This window comes from Rhinolophus ferrumequinum, chromosome 5 (genome assembly GCF_004115265.2).
Source record: "Rhinolophus ferrumequinum isolate MPI-CBG mRhiFer1 chromosome 5, mRhiFer1_v1.p, whole genome shotgun sequence".
In the NCBI taxonomy this organism is placed as follows: domain Eukaryota; kingdom Metazoa; phylum Chordata; class Mammalia; order Chiroptera; family Rhinolophidae; genus Rhinolophus; species Rhinolophus ferrumequinum.
This window is the reverse complement of record NC_046288.1, coordinates 42153699-42170560: the sequence shown is the minus strand read 5'-3', so window position 1 is coordinate 42170560 and position 16862 is coordinate 42153699. Positions and strand designations below refer to the sequence as shown.

At 38.4% G+C, this 16862-nt stretch overlaps 1 protein-coding gene across 6 annotated transcripts in view; it reads left to right on the top strand.

Annotated features, from left to right (window-relative positions):
* LOC117022510 (broad substrate specificity ATP-binding cassette transporter ABCG2) overlaps positions 1–16539 on the top strand; it is a 95262-nt gene extending 78723 nt beyond the window's left edge. For 2 of the 6 annotated variants that reach the window (XM_033106628.1, XM_033106625.1), the window contains exons 8-16: positions 92–196; positions 1315–1565; positions 5901–5983; positions 8538–8627; positions 9762–9886; positions 11171–11325; positions 13106–13195; positions 14271–14356; positions 16392–16539. In XM_033106628.1, the coding sequence (XP_032962519.1) occupies positions 92–196; positions 1315–1565; positions 5901–5983; positions 8538–8627; positions 9762–9886; positions 11171–11325; positions 13106–13195; positions 14271–14356; positions 16392–16539 (1133 nt within the window). The other 4 variants (XM_033106624.1, XM_033106627.1, XM_033106620.1 and 1 more) reach the window with 3 other exon arrangements.
* Positions 16540–16862: the final 323 nt, after the last annotated feature.

Genomic DNA, 16862 nt, shown 5'->3' with positions numbered 1-16862 from the left:
CTTAAGGACCATTAGTCCTACGTGCAGCTTTCTTTTCTTTTTCAACATGTATATTGTTTTTCTCGTGTAGTGAAATCGCCTTCTTTTGTAGGTCACCACTGTGAGCCCTATAATAATCCTGCAGACTTTTTCCTGGATGTCATTAATGGAGACTCCTCTGCTGTGATATCAAACAGAGAGGATGAAGGTGGTGAAGGTATGTGAATCTGTCCAGAGTCACAGATTATCACCTGATTTTCCTGAAGACTAGCAGTGTGGTAGCTCATTAAAATGTAGCTTTGGGAATTTACATTATTAACACTGCCCTCTCGTGTCAGTTGTCTTAGTGTGTTCAGGCTGCAGTAACAAGAATACTATAGACTAGGTGACTTATACAACAAACATTTATTTCTCAAGTTATGGAGGCTAGGAAGTCCAGGATCAGGGAGCCAGCAGATTCGGTGTCTGTTGAGGCCCCGCTTCCTGGTTATAGGTGGGCGACCATCTTCTTGTTGCCTCCTCCCATGGTGGAAGCAGAGAGGGAGCTCCCTGAGGCCACTTCTTCTTTTTTTTTTTTTTTTAACATTTTTTAAAATTAATTTCAGGTGTACAAAACAATGTAATAGTTAAACATCTATCGTTTATATCCCTCACATAGTGATAACCCCCCCACCCCCATCTACTACCCGTCTGACATGGCATACAGCCTAAGGTCACTTCTAAGGGCACTAACCCCATTCAGGAGGGCTCCACCCTGATGATGTCATCATTCCTCAAAGTCTGCACCTACAAATACCATCACATTGGAGATTGGCTTTCAGTATATGAATTGTGGGGAGGACACAAACATTCCGTCTGTAGCACCAGCCAACACAGATGTTATTGTTCATGAATGCTGTGTTTTTGATGTAATTTATAAATGAGCATTTATCTGATAGTGCCTAAGGGGAGTTTCCATTAAAAAAAAAATATACTGATTGTTTATAAAATGTTTTGAAATAAGAAACGTATCACTTTATGCATTTGCATATAGTATAATGCAAGGATGACATTTTTATTATAACTGCCTATGGTAAGAAGTTTATTTTAAATGAATCAGACTACAGATATAGTTAGGAAAAGGTCAGTGGGTTTGCTGTATCAATAAGTTTATAGAAGTAGTCAGACCAATTAACTACATTTTTCTAATGTGTAAGGGAATGACTTATCTAATAATTTTTTATGCTCAAGCTTTAGAATTAAGGAGTTAGAGCAGAATCTAAGATGGGGTTACAGAAAAATGGACTAAATCAGTTATTTTGTTAATGTTTTCCTCGATCCACTTTTATTCCAAAGCCAAGGAGACTGAAGAGGTGTCCAAGAGAGATAAGCCACTCATAGAAAAATTGGCTGAGTTTTATGTCAACTCCACCTTCTTCAGAGACACAAAAGCTGAGTTAGATCAACTTTCAGGGGTTCAGAAAAAGAAGAAGAGTGTAGTCTTCAAGGAGCTCACCTATGCCACCTCCTTCTGTCATCAACTCAAATGGATTGCCAAGCGTTCATTCAAAAACTTACTGGGTAATCCCCAGGCCTCTAAAGCTCAGGTAAACTGACAGATTCTTCTAATTATGCTGTGAAATGATCATGTGGGAGCATTAGATCTTATACAAACTATTTTAGAATATTGCTTATTTTCTACCCACCCTTCCATTTATTCATCCCCACTCCACTTGAAATAGAGACAGCCAGTAGTACAAATAAAACACAATTAAATTTTTACATATAGAAAACTGTTTTAAAGTGATTTTTTGGACTACGTAGTTCAGAATTTATTTGATTTAGACAAGCTCTAATAGATAACATCTTTGTAGAGAAAATTTGTTTTCAAAATGGTGTAGTAAAGGAATTGTTTAGCCCCATTTTCAGGTAGCTGCACATGTTTATTTCCTGATTTATTCAACACGTTTCTTGATCATGTGCCGCATTTGGGAGCTTGTACATAGCAGTGAACACAATGGGTAAAACAAAATCCCTGCTCTTCTGGAGCACATTTTCTTATGAGGAGAGACAGCTGATCAATTCATACAGAAAAAAAAAGTATGTAGCGTGGCAGAAGGTAAAAGGGGCTATGGAGAAAGTTTAAACAGAGAAGTGGAGAAAGGAAGAGAGAGAAGGAAAGGGTAAAAGGGGTGGTTTGCATTTTAAGTCAGGTGGTCCAGGAAGACTTCACCTAGATGTCAGTGAATGCACCTGAATGGGGTGGGCTGCTGCCTGAGGGAAGAGCCTGTGAGCAAATGCTGTCCCTTATAATTGACCTTCCTCATTTTGGGGTTCTAGTCTTCAGACAGCAGTAGATGCCTAAAACAGTGTGCAACTGACAGAAATGTAGTAAGCAAACTTGACTTCCATTAAATAAGGCTGTCATTCACTGTCAGATTAACTTTCTCTTCATTAAGATGAAATAATGTTCTTTTCATCTTTTGGCTGGTCTGTTGATAGTTGTTTATTACTCCCGTATGGATTTTCTGTTACTGTGAAGCCCTCTGTCATACAAAACCTAGTATTCTCAGTTCATTGGTCACATTCCTAAGGAAATCAACAGCCTGTGATTTGGGGGGGGTTGTTGATTTTATTACCAATTATTGAATTTCTGTTGACTACCAAAAGATGGCATGGAGTTCACTCTATTACTGACTTCTTACCCCGTGCACCATAATTTTCATACTTCAGTACTGTTGCTTTCTAAGTATTAATACCTAGAGCCTAGATCCCTCTTTGAGATGAACTGCTAATTGCTCCAAACATTTTTGGGACTTGTTATTTGACGTTTCTGTCAGAACCAGAGCACTTTTGTGTACTATCAATCAAAGGTAAATTTTTGTTCTTTTAGAGTAGATTTGATATCATTTGGAAACAAGTCTAGTGAATCATGTCAACCTGGTTTCCCATTGGTCAACAGTGACATGATGTAATGGAGTTGACTCTTCAGTGTAATTCATGCATTAGAATTTTTTACTTGGAAAATAAATTTCTCTTGCCTTCAAGTGGTTTATGAGTGTCCTGTCCAAGTTACATGTATGGTAGTCCTGAGCAGGGTGTGATTAGAATGCGGAAATATTTCTAATACACCACGATTCTGCATCTTTTGGTGCTCGAGTTCCTTCAGCTGCAAACCCCAGGCCTAGTATCTCCAGGTTGCCTGTTCAGCCCCCTTGCCTCCTCAGTGAACTCAGTTCCACAAAAGGAATTCTAAAATGTTCAGAGCAGTGGTGATCTCATACAGTAGGGATAGAACCTTGCATGTCCCTGAGCAGCTGCTTAACTGGAGCAGCCCTTGTTCAGATTTTTTAATACTGCTATACTAGCTTAGGGTAGAAATAGGCAAGCCATTTTTGTAAAGGGCCAGATAATAAATATTTTAGGCTTTGCTGGCCATGTGGTCTTTGTCTCATGTTGTCAACTCTGCCATTTTAGCGAGAAAGCAACCATAGAAAATACATAAACAAAAGAACGTTGCTGTGCTGCAATTAAACTATTCAGTCGACACTGGAATTTGAATTTCATACAAATTTGATGTGGTAGGAAATATTCGTTTTTTTCCTCAACTATCAGAAAAATGGTAAAAACCATTTTTATTTTGTGGAGTGAACAGAAATCGCCAAGGGTACCTGTTTGGCTTTGTGCTATAGCTTACTGACCCCTTGTTTGGGTTTTTAATCTTCCAAGTATGGTATTTGGTTCTCTAAGTGTTTGAATGTTTAGCTATTAAAATGTTTTATGGCTTCCAGCTCATAAATTTTGTATCTGTTGTCTCTTACAAGCTGTACTTATGTTGAAGTAGCAGACTTTGCTTCTGAGAATGCATTTTACCAAAGGTATTTGGAAGATCTTGGAATGAATCGATTATCTGTATAAGAAGATTTAATGTTCACTTTTTGTTACTAGGTATTCCTGATCAAATCATTTTGGAAAGCATTATTATGTCTTGGAGAGTCATTGTTTCTCTTAGTATATTAAACATTTGACTGGATTAATTTTTTTAGTGACAGCCTTAAACATCCCTCAGAACTCACCTTGAGAATGTTGGTAAACACATTTGAACAAAATAGAATCACATACGTAGGGAATTTCTTTCTTTTTTTTTTTTTTTCCGATTCAAAACAGAGGCCAGATACACAGACAGGGTGTCTTTGTTGCTCTGTCGTTCAGTGTTTATTTTATTTGTTTCTCTTCTTTTAGTGAGAGAAAGAATAACATAGATGCACTTGTAAAAGCATAAAGTATTGTAGGATTAATTTTTTTTTAATTAAAGTTTATTGGGGTGATAATGGTTAGTCAAGTTATATAGGTTTCAGGTGTACAATTCTGTAATAAATCATCTATATATCACGCTGTGTGTTCACCACCCAGATCAGTTATCCTTCCACCATTTTGTCAGTATGTTTGAAAGCTGACTTTGAAAATACTTTTAGAACTTTGCAACCTGTAGGAAACATCGTAATGGTAATCCCGATCATATGTTAGAAGAAGATATCAAGTTTGAATGCAAAAAACACAAAGCATATGGAGTGTCCAGTTTAAAAAGTCTCAATATTCTTAAAGTTATACTGTGTGAAAGTATAGACTTGTATAGAGCATGCTTGTATGTTGGTGGAGTCATCCTAATTTGTTTTGGAATCTTGATCTGTTGACATGATGTACAGTGTTCTCTGAGGGTAATTAAAATTTGCCAGGGCAATAGATTTTTTTCAAAAATGTTTCTGTCTTATTAGCAAGGGAATTTTTAAGGCTGTCTCAAATCATATTCTTTCCAGACTCTGGTCTTCACAAACTAGCCTTCACAGATCGTGATCCTTTTTTCAATTTCAATTTGGTTTGCTTCATTCCAAAAGTGTGCTTGACAAGTTACTTCAAGTCTTGATATCATTCTACTGTTGTCCTGATTTGTTTTTTTAACTTTGAAGGTTCCAAGATACAAGGTTAGATATTTTATTTACTTTAAAATTTCCTTAAGTATATTATATCATTATATAATCCTTAACCCTTTCATGGTAGAAGTATCCTTCAGAGACATTTTAACAATCTTGAAAATAAGTGATGTTTACTCAGTTTTCTTAGCCCTCATCCAACACACTGAGTAAGTGACGGTAGGTCAGCATGGCAAAGAATTGGTGGCTTAGTTCTAGACTGTGGGCTGTGGGCCCTACAGGCTGAAGTTGCTGGAGAAGTGACAGGAGACTGGGTCATAGAAGCATTTGGGAGCCCTCAGGGAAAGCTGACTGAATGCTTTGGTGACAGTGACAATGCAGTGACTTTTCCATGCAAGGTGGACTCTCCCTAGGAGGATAGGCAATCATCCCCAGCTCACCCCTACTTTCTTATTGTGCAAAATTCCATTGTTAGATATTTTATGTGTGCTTTAAAATTTTTATTTAGTTTTAATGTTAAGAGTAAAGGTATCCTGTTTTCACTTGACCTCTTGAAATACAAAATCATGCATGTTCACTACGGCAAAGTTTTAGAGGTCAGGCCAGAAATGACTGTCACTTCAAGTTGATTTTATTCCCGAAATGACTCTGTTATTGCTTGCACTGTTCTACTCTGTGTGACATTCCAAGTACCCGTAGCCTGAACTGGACCCTGAACTGCCGGTGCCACGGAAGCACTGGGAGGAATCGTAGCTTTTCCGGTAGTCTACTTTGTTCTCCTGACAGGCCCCCAACACACAGAGAAGTTATTTTTATTTTAATTTAGACAGCTGTCTAGTAATATACACAGTTTTACATTTTCCCAAGCACTCTGGCCAAGATATTTAATTTTCTATCTCAATTGAGAGATGTGATTATCGCCACATATATTATATTATAATAATAAATAGTGTGTTAAGTTTTTACTTTTAATTGAAACTCTTCCTCCCCTTTTTTTTTTCTTTTGGAAAGATAATTGTAACAATCTTCCTGGGACTGATTATAGGTGCCATTTTCTATGATCTTAAAAGTGACTCTACGGGAATCCAGAATAGGTAAGTAAATTTGCATATTGACTTTGAGCAAGTCCTATTACTTTTTTCAAGGTTATAAGGATCTATCAAGAATTTGAATTTCAGATAAGTACTGCAGAAATTGAGGAGTAGGGTAAGTCAGTGAGCTGAAAGCCTAATGGAAAAGTTAATTTTCCTATATACATATATAGTGATAAAATATACAAAACATAGAGTTTAACGTCGTAACCAGTTTTAAGTGTACTGTTAAGTGTCATTAATTACATTTAGATTGTTTTGCAACCATCCAACTCCAGAACTTATTTTTTTTCATTTTCCCAAAATAAATCTGTGTACCCATTAAACAAAAACTCCATTTTCCTTTCCCCATTTCCTGGAAACCACCTCTATACTTTCTTTCTCTGGATTTGACTCCTCTAGGTATCTCATATAAGTGGAATCATACAATATTTGTCCTTGGGTGACTGGCTTATTTCCCTTAGCATAGTATCTTCAAGGTTCATCCATGGTGTAGCACATGTCAGAATTATTTCCTTTCAAAGTCTGAATAGTGTTTCATTTTAAGGATATATCACATTTTGTTTATCCATGGACACTGGGTTGTTTCTACCTTTTTGGCTGTTGTAATTAATGTTGAAAGGAACATGGGTCTATAGATAACTATCTGTTTGAGTCTCTGCTTTAAATTCTTGTGTGTGTCTACCCAGAATGGAGTTACTGGATCATTTCATAATTCCTTTTTTTTTTTTTTTTAAGAACCTCCATCCTGTCTTCTACAGCTGTACTATTTTGCAATTCTCAGCAGTTCTTTCCAGCTTGGTCAACTTGTTATTATCTGTTTTTTTTTTCTTGCTTTATAATAGACACCACAATTATTGTGAAGTGGTATTTTCTCATTGAGGTTTTGATTTCCCGAATGATTAGTGATGCTGAGCATCTTTTCATGTGGTTATTGGTCTTTTGTATGTCTTTGGAGAAATGTCTATTGAAGTCATTTGCCCACCATTTCAGGGCTGTGTCATGCTTTCATAAAATTTATATTTCCATCAAAGTGTCAATAAACTGTGTGCTTTCCTTTTTAAACCTTAATTATTTTACTGAGAGAGAAGCATTAATGGTCATTCTTTTCTTACACATGCACAAATTAATTTTTCCTTCATAAACATGATTTGCTTTCTTTTTGAGTGCATTGGAAACCATGTTGGCGATGGGTTGTCAAGGTTTCGCTGATGATTATGTGGTAAAAGTATGTAGTAAGGTAACGACAGAGGTTTCCCTCCACTGTTTTTCATTTTGCCTCCTCATGTCTTTGTTTCTTGACTCAACTTTGAAAAAAATGGTTAATAAAGCTTTTTAACCTTTGTAGGCTTTATTTGGCTATTTTTTTGTTCATACATTAGGACAGGTAGTCGCTGTTTTTGTTAGTTAAAACTCAAAGTGATAGTACTTTTAACACCTATGTAATCCTTAGCTTGGGTGCCATAACGAGAACCACAGGCGGGGTAGCTTAAATAACAGAAGTCACTTCTTACCCTTCTGGAGATCTGGGTGCCAGCATGGTCGGGCTCTGATGTTGGCCCTCTGCTGGCTTGGTGCCCCTCCTGCTGTGTCCTCAGTGATGCAGACAGAGCTCTGAGGTCTCTCCCTTTCCTTCTAAGGGTGCTAATCCCTTCATGAGGACCCCACCCTCATGAGTTCTTCTAAACTTAATCACCTTCCAAAGACTCCACCTCTAACTACCGTGTTTCCCTGAAAATAAGACCTAGCCGGACAATCAGCTCTAATGCGTCTTTTAGACCAAAAATTGATATAAGACCTGGTATTATATTATATTATATTATATTATATTATATTATATTATATATTATATTACTATTATTATTATTATATTATACAGGGGTACCTCGGTTTTCAAACGTAATCCGTTCTGGAAGACTGTTCGAGTTCTGAAACTTTCAAAAACCGAAGCACGGTTTCCCCCATAGAAAGTAATGCAAAATGGATTAATCCGTTCCAGACCTTTAAAATCAACCCCGAAAACTGCAAATTTAGCATGAATTTTACTATCTAATGATACCATAGATCCATAAAATTTATGGCATTCGTAAACCTAAATGTTCGTCAACAGAGACGTTCGAAAACTGAGGTACTATTATATCATATCGTATCGTATCATATATCATATCATATCATATCATATCATACCTGGTCTTACATTAATTTTTGCTCCGTAAGATGCATTAGAACTGATTGTCCAGGTAGGTCTTATTTTCGGGGAAACATGGTATCATCACGTTGAGGGTTAGGGCTTCCACATAGGGATTTTGGGAGAACACACTTCAATCCATGGTAACCCAGGACCCTGAATTTCAAACTGTGCTATATAGAGTCCCAGGGGCACCGTGAGGAGACACAGGGATGGTGAGAGACCTGAAAGGGCTCACACTTCCCTCTCTGTTTTAACCAGAATAGTTGTTTAACGTTACATCATTTGAGGATAGAGTATCGCAGGTAGGAAATTGATGCAGGGATGTTTAATTCATGCAGTGTTTTCATTCCCTTTCTCTCATCGCAGAGCTGGGGTGCTCTTCTTCTTGACAACCAACCAGTGTTTCAGCAGTATTTCAGCTGTGGAGCTCTTTGTGGTCGAGAAGAAGCTCTTTACGTGAGTATGTCTCTGTTCTGAAACGGGGCTGTCCAGTGTCGGGACTGTTGGTCAAACTGGTCACATCCAATTTCAGAGCCAAGATTACTTCCTGGGGGATGACTAGTGTTAATTGAGAAAAAGCAGCCAGAGACTGGAAGGAAAAGCAGGAGCATGTGGGGCCTGAGACCAAAGGAAAAAGGAGGTTCAAGATTAGGGCATAGCCAGCAAGTGCAAATGATGCAGAGAAAGCAGGAAATAAAGAGGCTGCAGAGGATCTTTTGTTTTTAGCAAATACAAAGTCATGATGACCTTCACAGGACAAGTTTGAGGGGCTTGGTAGAGAGAAAGTAGTGGGTCGAAGAGTCAGTTGAAGGTGGGTGGGTAAAGGTAACAAAGAATATAGAGCAAGCTTAGCCCTCAGTGGAAGGGAAAATGGAAAGAGCCAGAAGGCAGCCTTGAAATAAAGTGCAGGCTGTTTTGTTTGTTGGGTTTTTCAAATTCGAAGGGACTTCCCCATATTTATATGGTTGAGGAAAGAGTGAAGATATTGGTGGAAGAGTTTGGAATCATGGGAAGAGGGGGATCTAGGACTGCAGAGGGTAGAAGATAGGATTTGATAGCTGACAGGGAGATAGGATTGTCAGGCATGCTCATTGACAGGCAAGTGCCATTTTATTTTTCTTCATGACATGGAAGGAGTAACCAGAGATTAGTGAACGGAAGCGGCACTTGGGGGTGTGGAGAATAGCAGTGCCACCTTCTTCACAATCAGAATGGGGAGAAAGAAAACCCTCTCTGACCACTGGGATCAGCGGCTGACGTGCTCTTCTTCACGTGAGCCAGTGTCGGAAGAAGGAGCAGATGCAGAACCTGTTAACCTGGAGTGGGGGTCCCCAAGGGCAAAGTGGATGCCATTAGGAGGGAGAAGAGGGGTCGTTGCACAGAGCTTGGTGGGACAATGTCCGAGGGGAGGGCACCTGAGATGGTGCCTGATGCTGACTGGGTGACAGGGGTGGGTAAACCTGCAGGATGTGAGAAGGTGTCTGTTAGACCCCTGGTGGCCACAGAAATCTGTACAGCAAGTGTTTTCATCATCTGGTCTGCGCCTTCTTAAACTAATGTGCGGTGTATGGTCTGAATTTTTGTTTTTAGACATGAATATATCAGTGGATACTACAGAGTGTCATCTTATTTCTTTGGAAAGCTGTTATCTGATTTACTGCCCATGAGGATGTTACCAAGTATTATATTTACGTGTATCACATACTTCTTGTTAGGTAAGCAATAAGAAAGTATGTGTGTTTAGTCTCCAATGTGAGGGGAAGCTAATTTCTTTTCACAAGCATGTTTTTGGTTCCCAAAAGTATAAACCAAGTCATGAGATAAGGAGGCATCTATCTATTGTGCACACTCTGAAATCTGGTCTCGAGGACATTTTTGTCATGACTTTTCCCAGCCTAACTCTTAAACCTATTGATAGAAGTGTATTTTACTGAGAGGCAGTACGTGTCATTTACAGACATGAAAAGAATTCATGAAAGTATTTGAGACTGTGAGAGGGGAGCTGGAGCTGGGATATTTATTACCTATGTGTTTATACTCTTATGTGTATATGTATGTATGTATGTCTGTATATATGTATATAAAGGTAGTGAAAGGTAGCAACTTTTGGAGCATCGTAGTTCAATAAAGTAGTTGTTTGATAAATGTAGACAGATTCATTTGTGCATTGTGTTTAGACTTCACCCAGGCTCACTGCCTCAGAATTTCCATATATTTCCGGATTCACACACTGATACAAATACAGAAATACATGTATTTGTATCAAAGTTCTATAAGAGAAGATTCACTGATACAGTTTAAACTTTCATTTTACAAATGAGAGGTGTGTCATAAAGAATTAGCCATAGTATCTAGATCCTCAGACTCCTGACTGGTGGTCTTATGGCTGTTCCAAACTCTTCAGATTGTCTGACACATAATTGTAGCCCATTATAGTTTATAAAGCATTTTTGTGAAACAATTTCACGGCTCCCTCAACCCCAAGCTCTGTGGTACTTTGTCTCAGCGTCTTGGGTTCTGAGGTTCTCCCTCGGGTAGTGAAACTACTGGGAGCTCACGTAATCCTCGCTTTCCCAGTTTCTTCACCAACACAGTTACAGCAAACATTGAATAATGTGGTGATGTCTGGGTGAAAAGAGTGTGCTCCTGACAATTCTCCTTCTCTGAAGAGAAGCTGGTAGAATTCTGGCCAGGTGTGCTGCCTCCAGATCTCCATCTCAGGCACTCAGAAATTGTTAATAATTCCACATAAAGAAGTATAGGTGTTACATGGCAAAGTGATAATGCAGTAAGTATAAAATAGAAAATTGCATGATCATTTTATGCAATTATATGGGGTGGGGGGAAATCAATGAAATTAGTGACCCAGGATGGTTTGATGGGGATGAATTTTTTCATTCTGTTACCAGTTTCTCAAAATAGAGTATTATTTGCACAATAAACAATCCGAGATACACAGTGACCTAGGCAGTTGGATTAACCCCTTCTGTCTTCCTAAGGATTGAAACCAGTGGTGGAGTCTTTCTTCATCATGATGTTTACTCTCATGATGGTGGCTTATTCGGCCAGTTCTATGGCATTGGCCATAGCAGCAGGTCAGAGTGTGGTATCCATAGCAACACTTCTCATGACCATCTCTTTTGTGTTTATGATGGTGAGTAGAAACTGTGCTTCTCTGAGAAGTAATTATTGCCTCTCATTCTTTCCTGGTAATTTGCCTTTCATGGAAAACCTGCATGGAGTGTTCTGGAAATGGGACCCTTACCTTTAAGGAAGCCATATATTAAAGTATTGATCATATTAGGAAATGTACCAGCTTTTTCTTGACCCTACCCAGCCTTTTTTGCTACTGTTCTAATGTAGTTACTTAACATTAGTGAACATGTTGTTACAAATGAGATTTTAAATAATACTCTTGGTGACATGTAGTGAAACCTTGATAAATGGGAACTTCAAAAACCAGAAAAATTTTTATCGGAATATTTCCTCATGAAAACGACAGCTTAATTGACTGGCTTGTTCACTGTTGGTGGTAGAGAACTGAGGGCTTATTTAACCAGTAGCTGAGATGGTTTGGATCGATCAAATACTTTCCAAGGGAAAAGCTAAGCTCCATGAGAAATAGAACAGTATGTGGCATAGGTTGCGTATCTTGGTTCCCTCCTATATTTTGAAAACGAGTGTTTTAAAAATACTAAAGATTCCCAAGTCTGCTCAGAAAGGTCCCCTCCTTTCTGAGTTCATGACATGCTCTTGTATCTTACGTTTTTTTTTAAACGGCCACTCTACTTAATTCTAAGTTTACATGCCACTAAATTTTGAAAAACATAGATGAATGTGCAAGTGAAGGGAACCAGTTAGTGGATTTCCCCTCCTACATGGAGTAAACGGGAAAGCTTAGCCTATTTACTTATGGCACAAGTCCTTTCTGCTAGAGTAGGAGTAGCAGAAAAGTTTGAAAAGTTTGTAATTAGCACAAACTATTGCTATTGAAAACTACCCATCTAAACATTATTGAGAAAGTGAGAAACCTTCTGTATATTTTCTATAATGTCATCTAATAAATAAAATGTCCTTTGATGTATAAAAATGTTTTGTTTGAGATATTAGGGGCTTTGATTTATTATTTTGTAATGGTTTATATAACTTTTAAAGCCCCTCATAAAACCGTATTTTACTGGGAGCTGTTGTATATTAAGCACTTGGTTAGATCAAGTTAAAACCAATATGTAGTGACACCAGCAACATTGTCATTGTTATGCCCATCCCCCATGGCAGTGCCAGTGAAGAGAAGTTTTGTATGTACCTCTTATGTACCCGTCTGTTGTTGGCGTGGTCCTTCCTGGGGTCTCCATTGCAATACTGCTTTTTGTTGCTTTAAATGAAGGTATTTACCATATTTTATGCTATACTTCACCACATTATACTGTGTACCTGTCTAGACTATGGGTTACTTTAGGCATGCATTCTGAACCCCAAATTATTCTTAAAGTCATTGGGAGGTAGAATGCAAACCCTGTAAATAACAAATTTGCTGTGTTATGAGGTAGAGAGGGGCATGAGGAGCTCAGGATATGTTCATTATGTCTGTTGGTGGGAACATACGGTGGTCGTATCATTAGAACAGGCAGTACTTATGGACCTTCCATTGTGTGCAGTCACAGAGAAAGTAAAGCCGTCACAAGGATCTTGTAATTAAAGGAAACACAGATATATTGTCATTCCTTTAAAACCATAAACAGCCTCAGCTATAGAGAGGAATACCCATGCAAAGAGGATATGCTGAGTCTTTAGATGAGTGGACAGAATTTCCAGAAAGACTTGGCCCCAGTAGTAATGTTTACAAGGTTGTACGGGACCTAAAGAGGGTATTCTCTAGAATTCTTCATGAAATCACTCCACCAGTCCTGATTCTTCATATTTGCTCTTTGTAGATCTTTTCCGGGCTGTTGGTCAATCTCAGAACCGTTGTGCCGTGGCTGTCATGGCTTCAGTACTTCAGCATTCCTCGATACGGCTATGCGGTAAGTTTTCCTCGTCTGTTATCATGGCTGGTTCATTGTTCCCAAGCTAGGAACAACCAAAATAAAGCCTGACCATCTCATGTCCCCAGACAAGGACTTGGAGGTCTCCCAGGAAATCCATTTGGGGACCAATGAAGGAGAGTTTTCTATTAAGCCTTAGGTCACCGTGATGATCACCTGAGCTTTCCCCACTCACCCTCCTGTTTGAGGTGAAGGGTGGCAAGATAACTCATAGTGAAGGAGAAAGATGGACCACTTGATTTTTTAAAAATGTAGTCGCTTTTCAGTTCAATAAGTAAATGAATGAGAGGATGGAAATCTAGAATACTTGTTTTTTGTGTGTTTGTTTGTTTGTTTGCAGTTTCACATCAGTTTTGTTGGGCTCCTAAAAATCACTCTAATGGATATTCCATTTCTCAGACACCCCTCTCCCCCAGCGGGTGGTGCTTTAGGTCTTCTCAACTACCTTATATAGGGCCCAGTTTTCCTCCTTCCTTAGAATACGTGTTTTATATTGAAAGGCACGTTAGAAGCAATACCAAGACCACATGATATTCACATCCATTATTTGCTTGAGAATCGACACAGCAACTATTTGCCTGAAAATCTAAACCATTCCAAAGAAAAATGTCTGTGTCTTAATATAATTGAGTTTCAGACTCGCAAGAATTATAAGTGCTTTTGATTACAACGAACGAGAATGACATGAAAAATGTTACCGTGAATTAACAATAGTCATTGAGTACGACCGTAACATTTTAGTGATACTGTTTATAGCGTTACAACATTGGGGAGAAAGGAGGAAGGACCTCTGGGGTAACAAAACCTGAGGTCTCCCCTCTTGGCCAAATTTTTTATTTCCTTTGTATGACAAGCCAAAATCCCATCATTAGACTTCTTTATTGCCAGGAAAACTCATTCTAGTTGCTTTGGCGTGACAAAGACTTTGCATGTGATGTTTGGTTTGTTTTCAGAAATAACAGTAAAATTAAATTAGGAGGATGAGATTGCGATAAGTTTTTGGAAACTTTTTGAAATTTAAAAATATTTGCCTTTCCCTGCTTCCCTGCTTCAGGCTTTGCAGCATAATGAATTTTTGGGACAGAACTTCTGCCCAGGACTCAATGTAACAACAGCAAACAATACCTGTAGCTTTGCCATGTAAGTTTACACTCAGTGCCATAATGGGTTTGCTTACTGTGTGGTGTGATGTAGAAAGGCCACTGGGCTCAGAGCTAGTGTGAGTCCCTTCAGGTCTGTGACTGCTGTGAACCTAAGTTTTCTTATCCGTAAAGCCAGTTGTTTATTAATGCATGTGAAAGTGCTGTACAATTTGTAGGTATTCTACTACAGTCAGATTGTATTTATGTTGGAGAAATGGTTCTTATGTATTGTTTGTATTGGACCCTTTAAAAGTTCCTTTTGCTGTTTTGATTGTGGGTGTGAGTTTTGATTTTCAGAATATCTGAGTTTGAAATGAGCTGCGTTGGTGTTTTAGCAAGGCCTTGCAGTATCTGCACTGTATGGCTTATGTGAAGTGTGTGGATCCACAAACTAATGGCTTCCTGGGAGCCCAACCCATGGTCAGTAGTAAGAGCTAAAAGGGCAGCAGAAGCGGAAAGGAGTGAACCTTTTCCTGCCACAGTCCTGGCACGTGCCTCTCCCTCTTCCGTTTATGAGACATCACGAAATCAGACTCTGCACAGTTTTTGTTTTTGTTTTTAAACTGACATGGAATACTACCTGTCAAAGGATAATTAGTATTATTAGTTAATCCAGAGAAAGAAACACATATTCTAGTAAGCTGAGAAAGAAAACTCATTTTTTTGTGTAATGTCAATAAAACAGAAGTATCAAAACAAATGCATGTTTATAACACTTTCCTTTTCAGTAATTGCTGTTAATGGTTTGATTTTGATACATTAATTAATGAGAGAAAAGAGAATGTTGGTATTCTAAGTCTCATGACCATTCCAATAGAACAGAAATAATTTTGAGTAATAGCACAAATTGCTATTTTGGAGTAGAGTTGATCCTTGAACAACACGGATTTAATCTCACTTATACGCTGATATTTTTCAGTAAATACAGTAAATGTATTTTCTCTTCATGATTTTTTAATAACATTTATTCTAGCTTACTTTATTGTAGGAATACAGCATATAATATAGATAACTGACAAAACATGTGTCAATGAACTGTTTATATTATGGGTAAGACTTCTAGTCAACAGTAGGCTATTAATAGTTAAATTAAGGGGGAGTCAAAAGTTATGTGGATTTTTGTCTGTGGGGAGTGTCAATGCCTCTAACCCCCCTCCCCGTGTTGTTCAAGGGTCAGTGTATTGCCAGAAACCTGTCTGAAGAGAAGTTTTCTTTATTCTGCCCACTCATCCTCTTTTGATCTAGGTATGACATTTGTTTTGGAACTAGTAAATTCCAAGAGTCATACAGAAATGGTACGAGGTAGTAGTTGCGTCTGTAGCAGGTATTTTTAGTACCAGGTGCTTGTCTCACCTGTGGCAGGGTACTGCAACCTACTCTCCTCCATCTACAAGGCCTACACCTGATTACTGGGCCTGCTGGTGAGGTCTTGTCGCTGAGCCTCTGAGATGCTCATTCCACTCTTGGTGCAAGAGCTGAGCAAGTACAGCTGTGGCAGGAAGCCCTTCCTCGCCTCTCCTCCTAGTTAGCCTGCCTTCTTTTGTACGGGTGGTTTGTGGGTAATGAGTTCTATAAAGAGCTCTAATCATCTTTGTAAGGGCCTTAGAGGTCATGTGTTAAAGCTGAGGTTTTCCACATCAGGAGTAATTGAAAAATTACTTGGTAAATGTTTCTGCCCTTTGAAGAGAGCAGCATCATAGATTTGGAAACAAATGAATCTGGAGTGGCAACCTACTTCAAAGTGTGAGTCTGTGAACCTAAGTTCCTTAAACCTTGTCTCTTTATGTCTTGAATGTGTATAATATTTACCCCATTGAATTGTTTTAGGAATTAACTGAAGCGTTATGTGCAGGTTGCTTAGCATAATACCTAGGAGGATTGTAAGCATTCGTTGTTACCTATTTTATATGAAGGGATAGTTATTTAAGGCTTGATAACCTATAGGCTTCTTTAACGAAGGAACAATGAATATGTTGAGTGAAATCGGACAGATGGTGAGAATGAAGTCATGTTCTGTTTCTGTTGCATTTCAGCTGTACTGGCGAAGAATTCTTGATAAACCAGGGCATCGACCTCTCACCTTGGGGCCTGTGGAAGAATCACGTGGCCTTGGCGTGCATGACTGTTATCTTCCTTACCATTGCCTACCTAAAGTTGTTATTTCTTAAGAAATTTTCCTAAATTCCTTATGTAAAAAAGATTTACATAATTTACACATTAAAATGGAGCACCTTATTTTAAGTATTCAATGGAGTATTTTGTTGTCATCTTTTCATTTGCCATCATACAGTTGTGCAGCCAGAATTATTTTCAACAGAAACTTTCATAGAAATCACATGAACTGAAGTATACCTGAAACAACCCAAGTCACAAACTAGTGATACTATGTTCTGCTTATTAGTTCATCTAGTCAGATAGTTACCTGAGGAAGAAGTGTAGTTTAATTTGTTGACCTAAAAAAGAATTGAATTCTAGAAACTTGTGACAAGTTACTAGTATCTCTG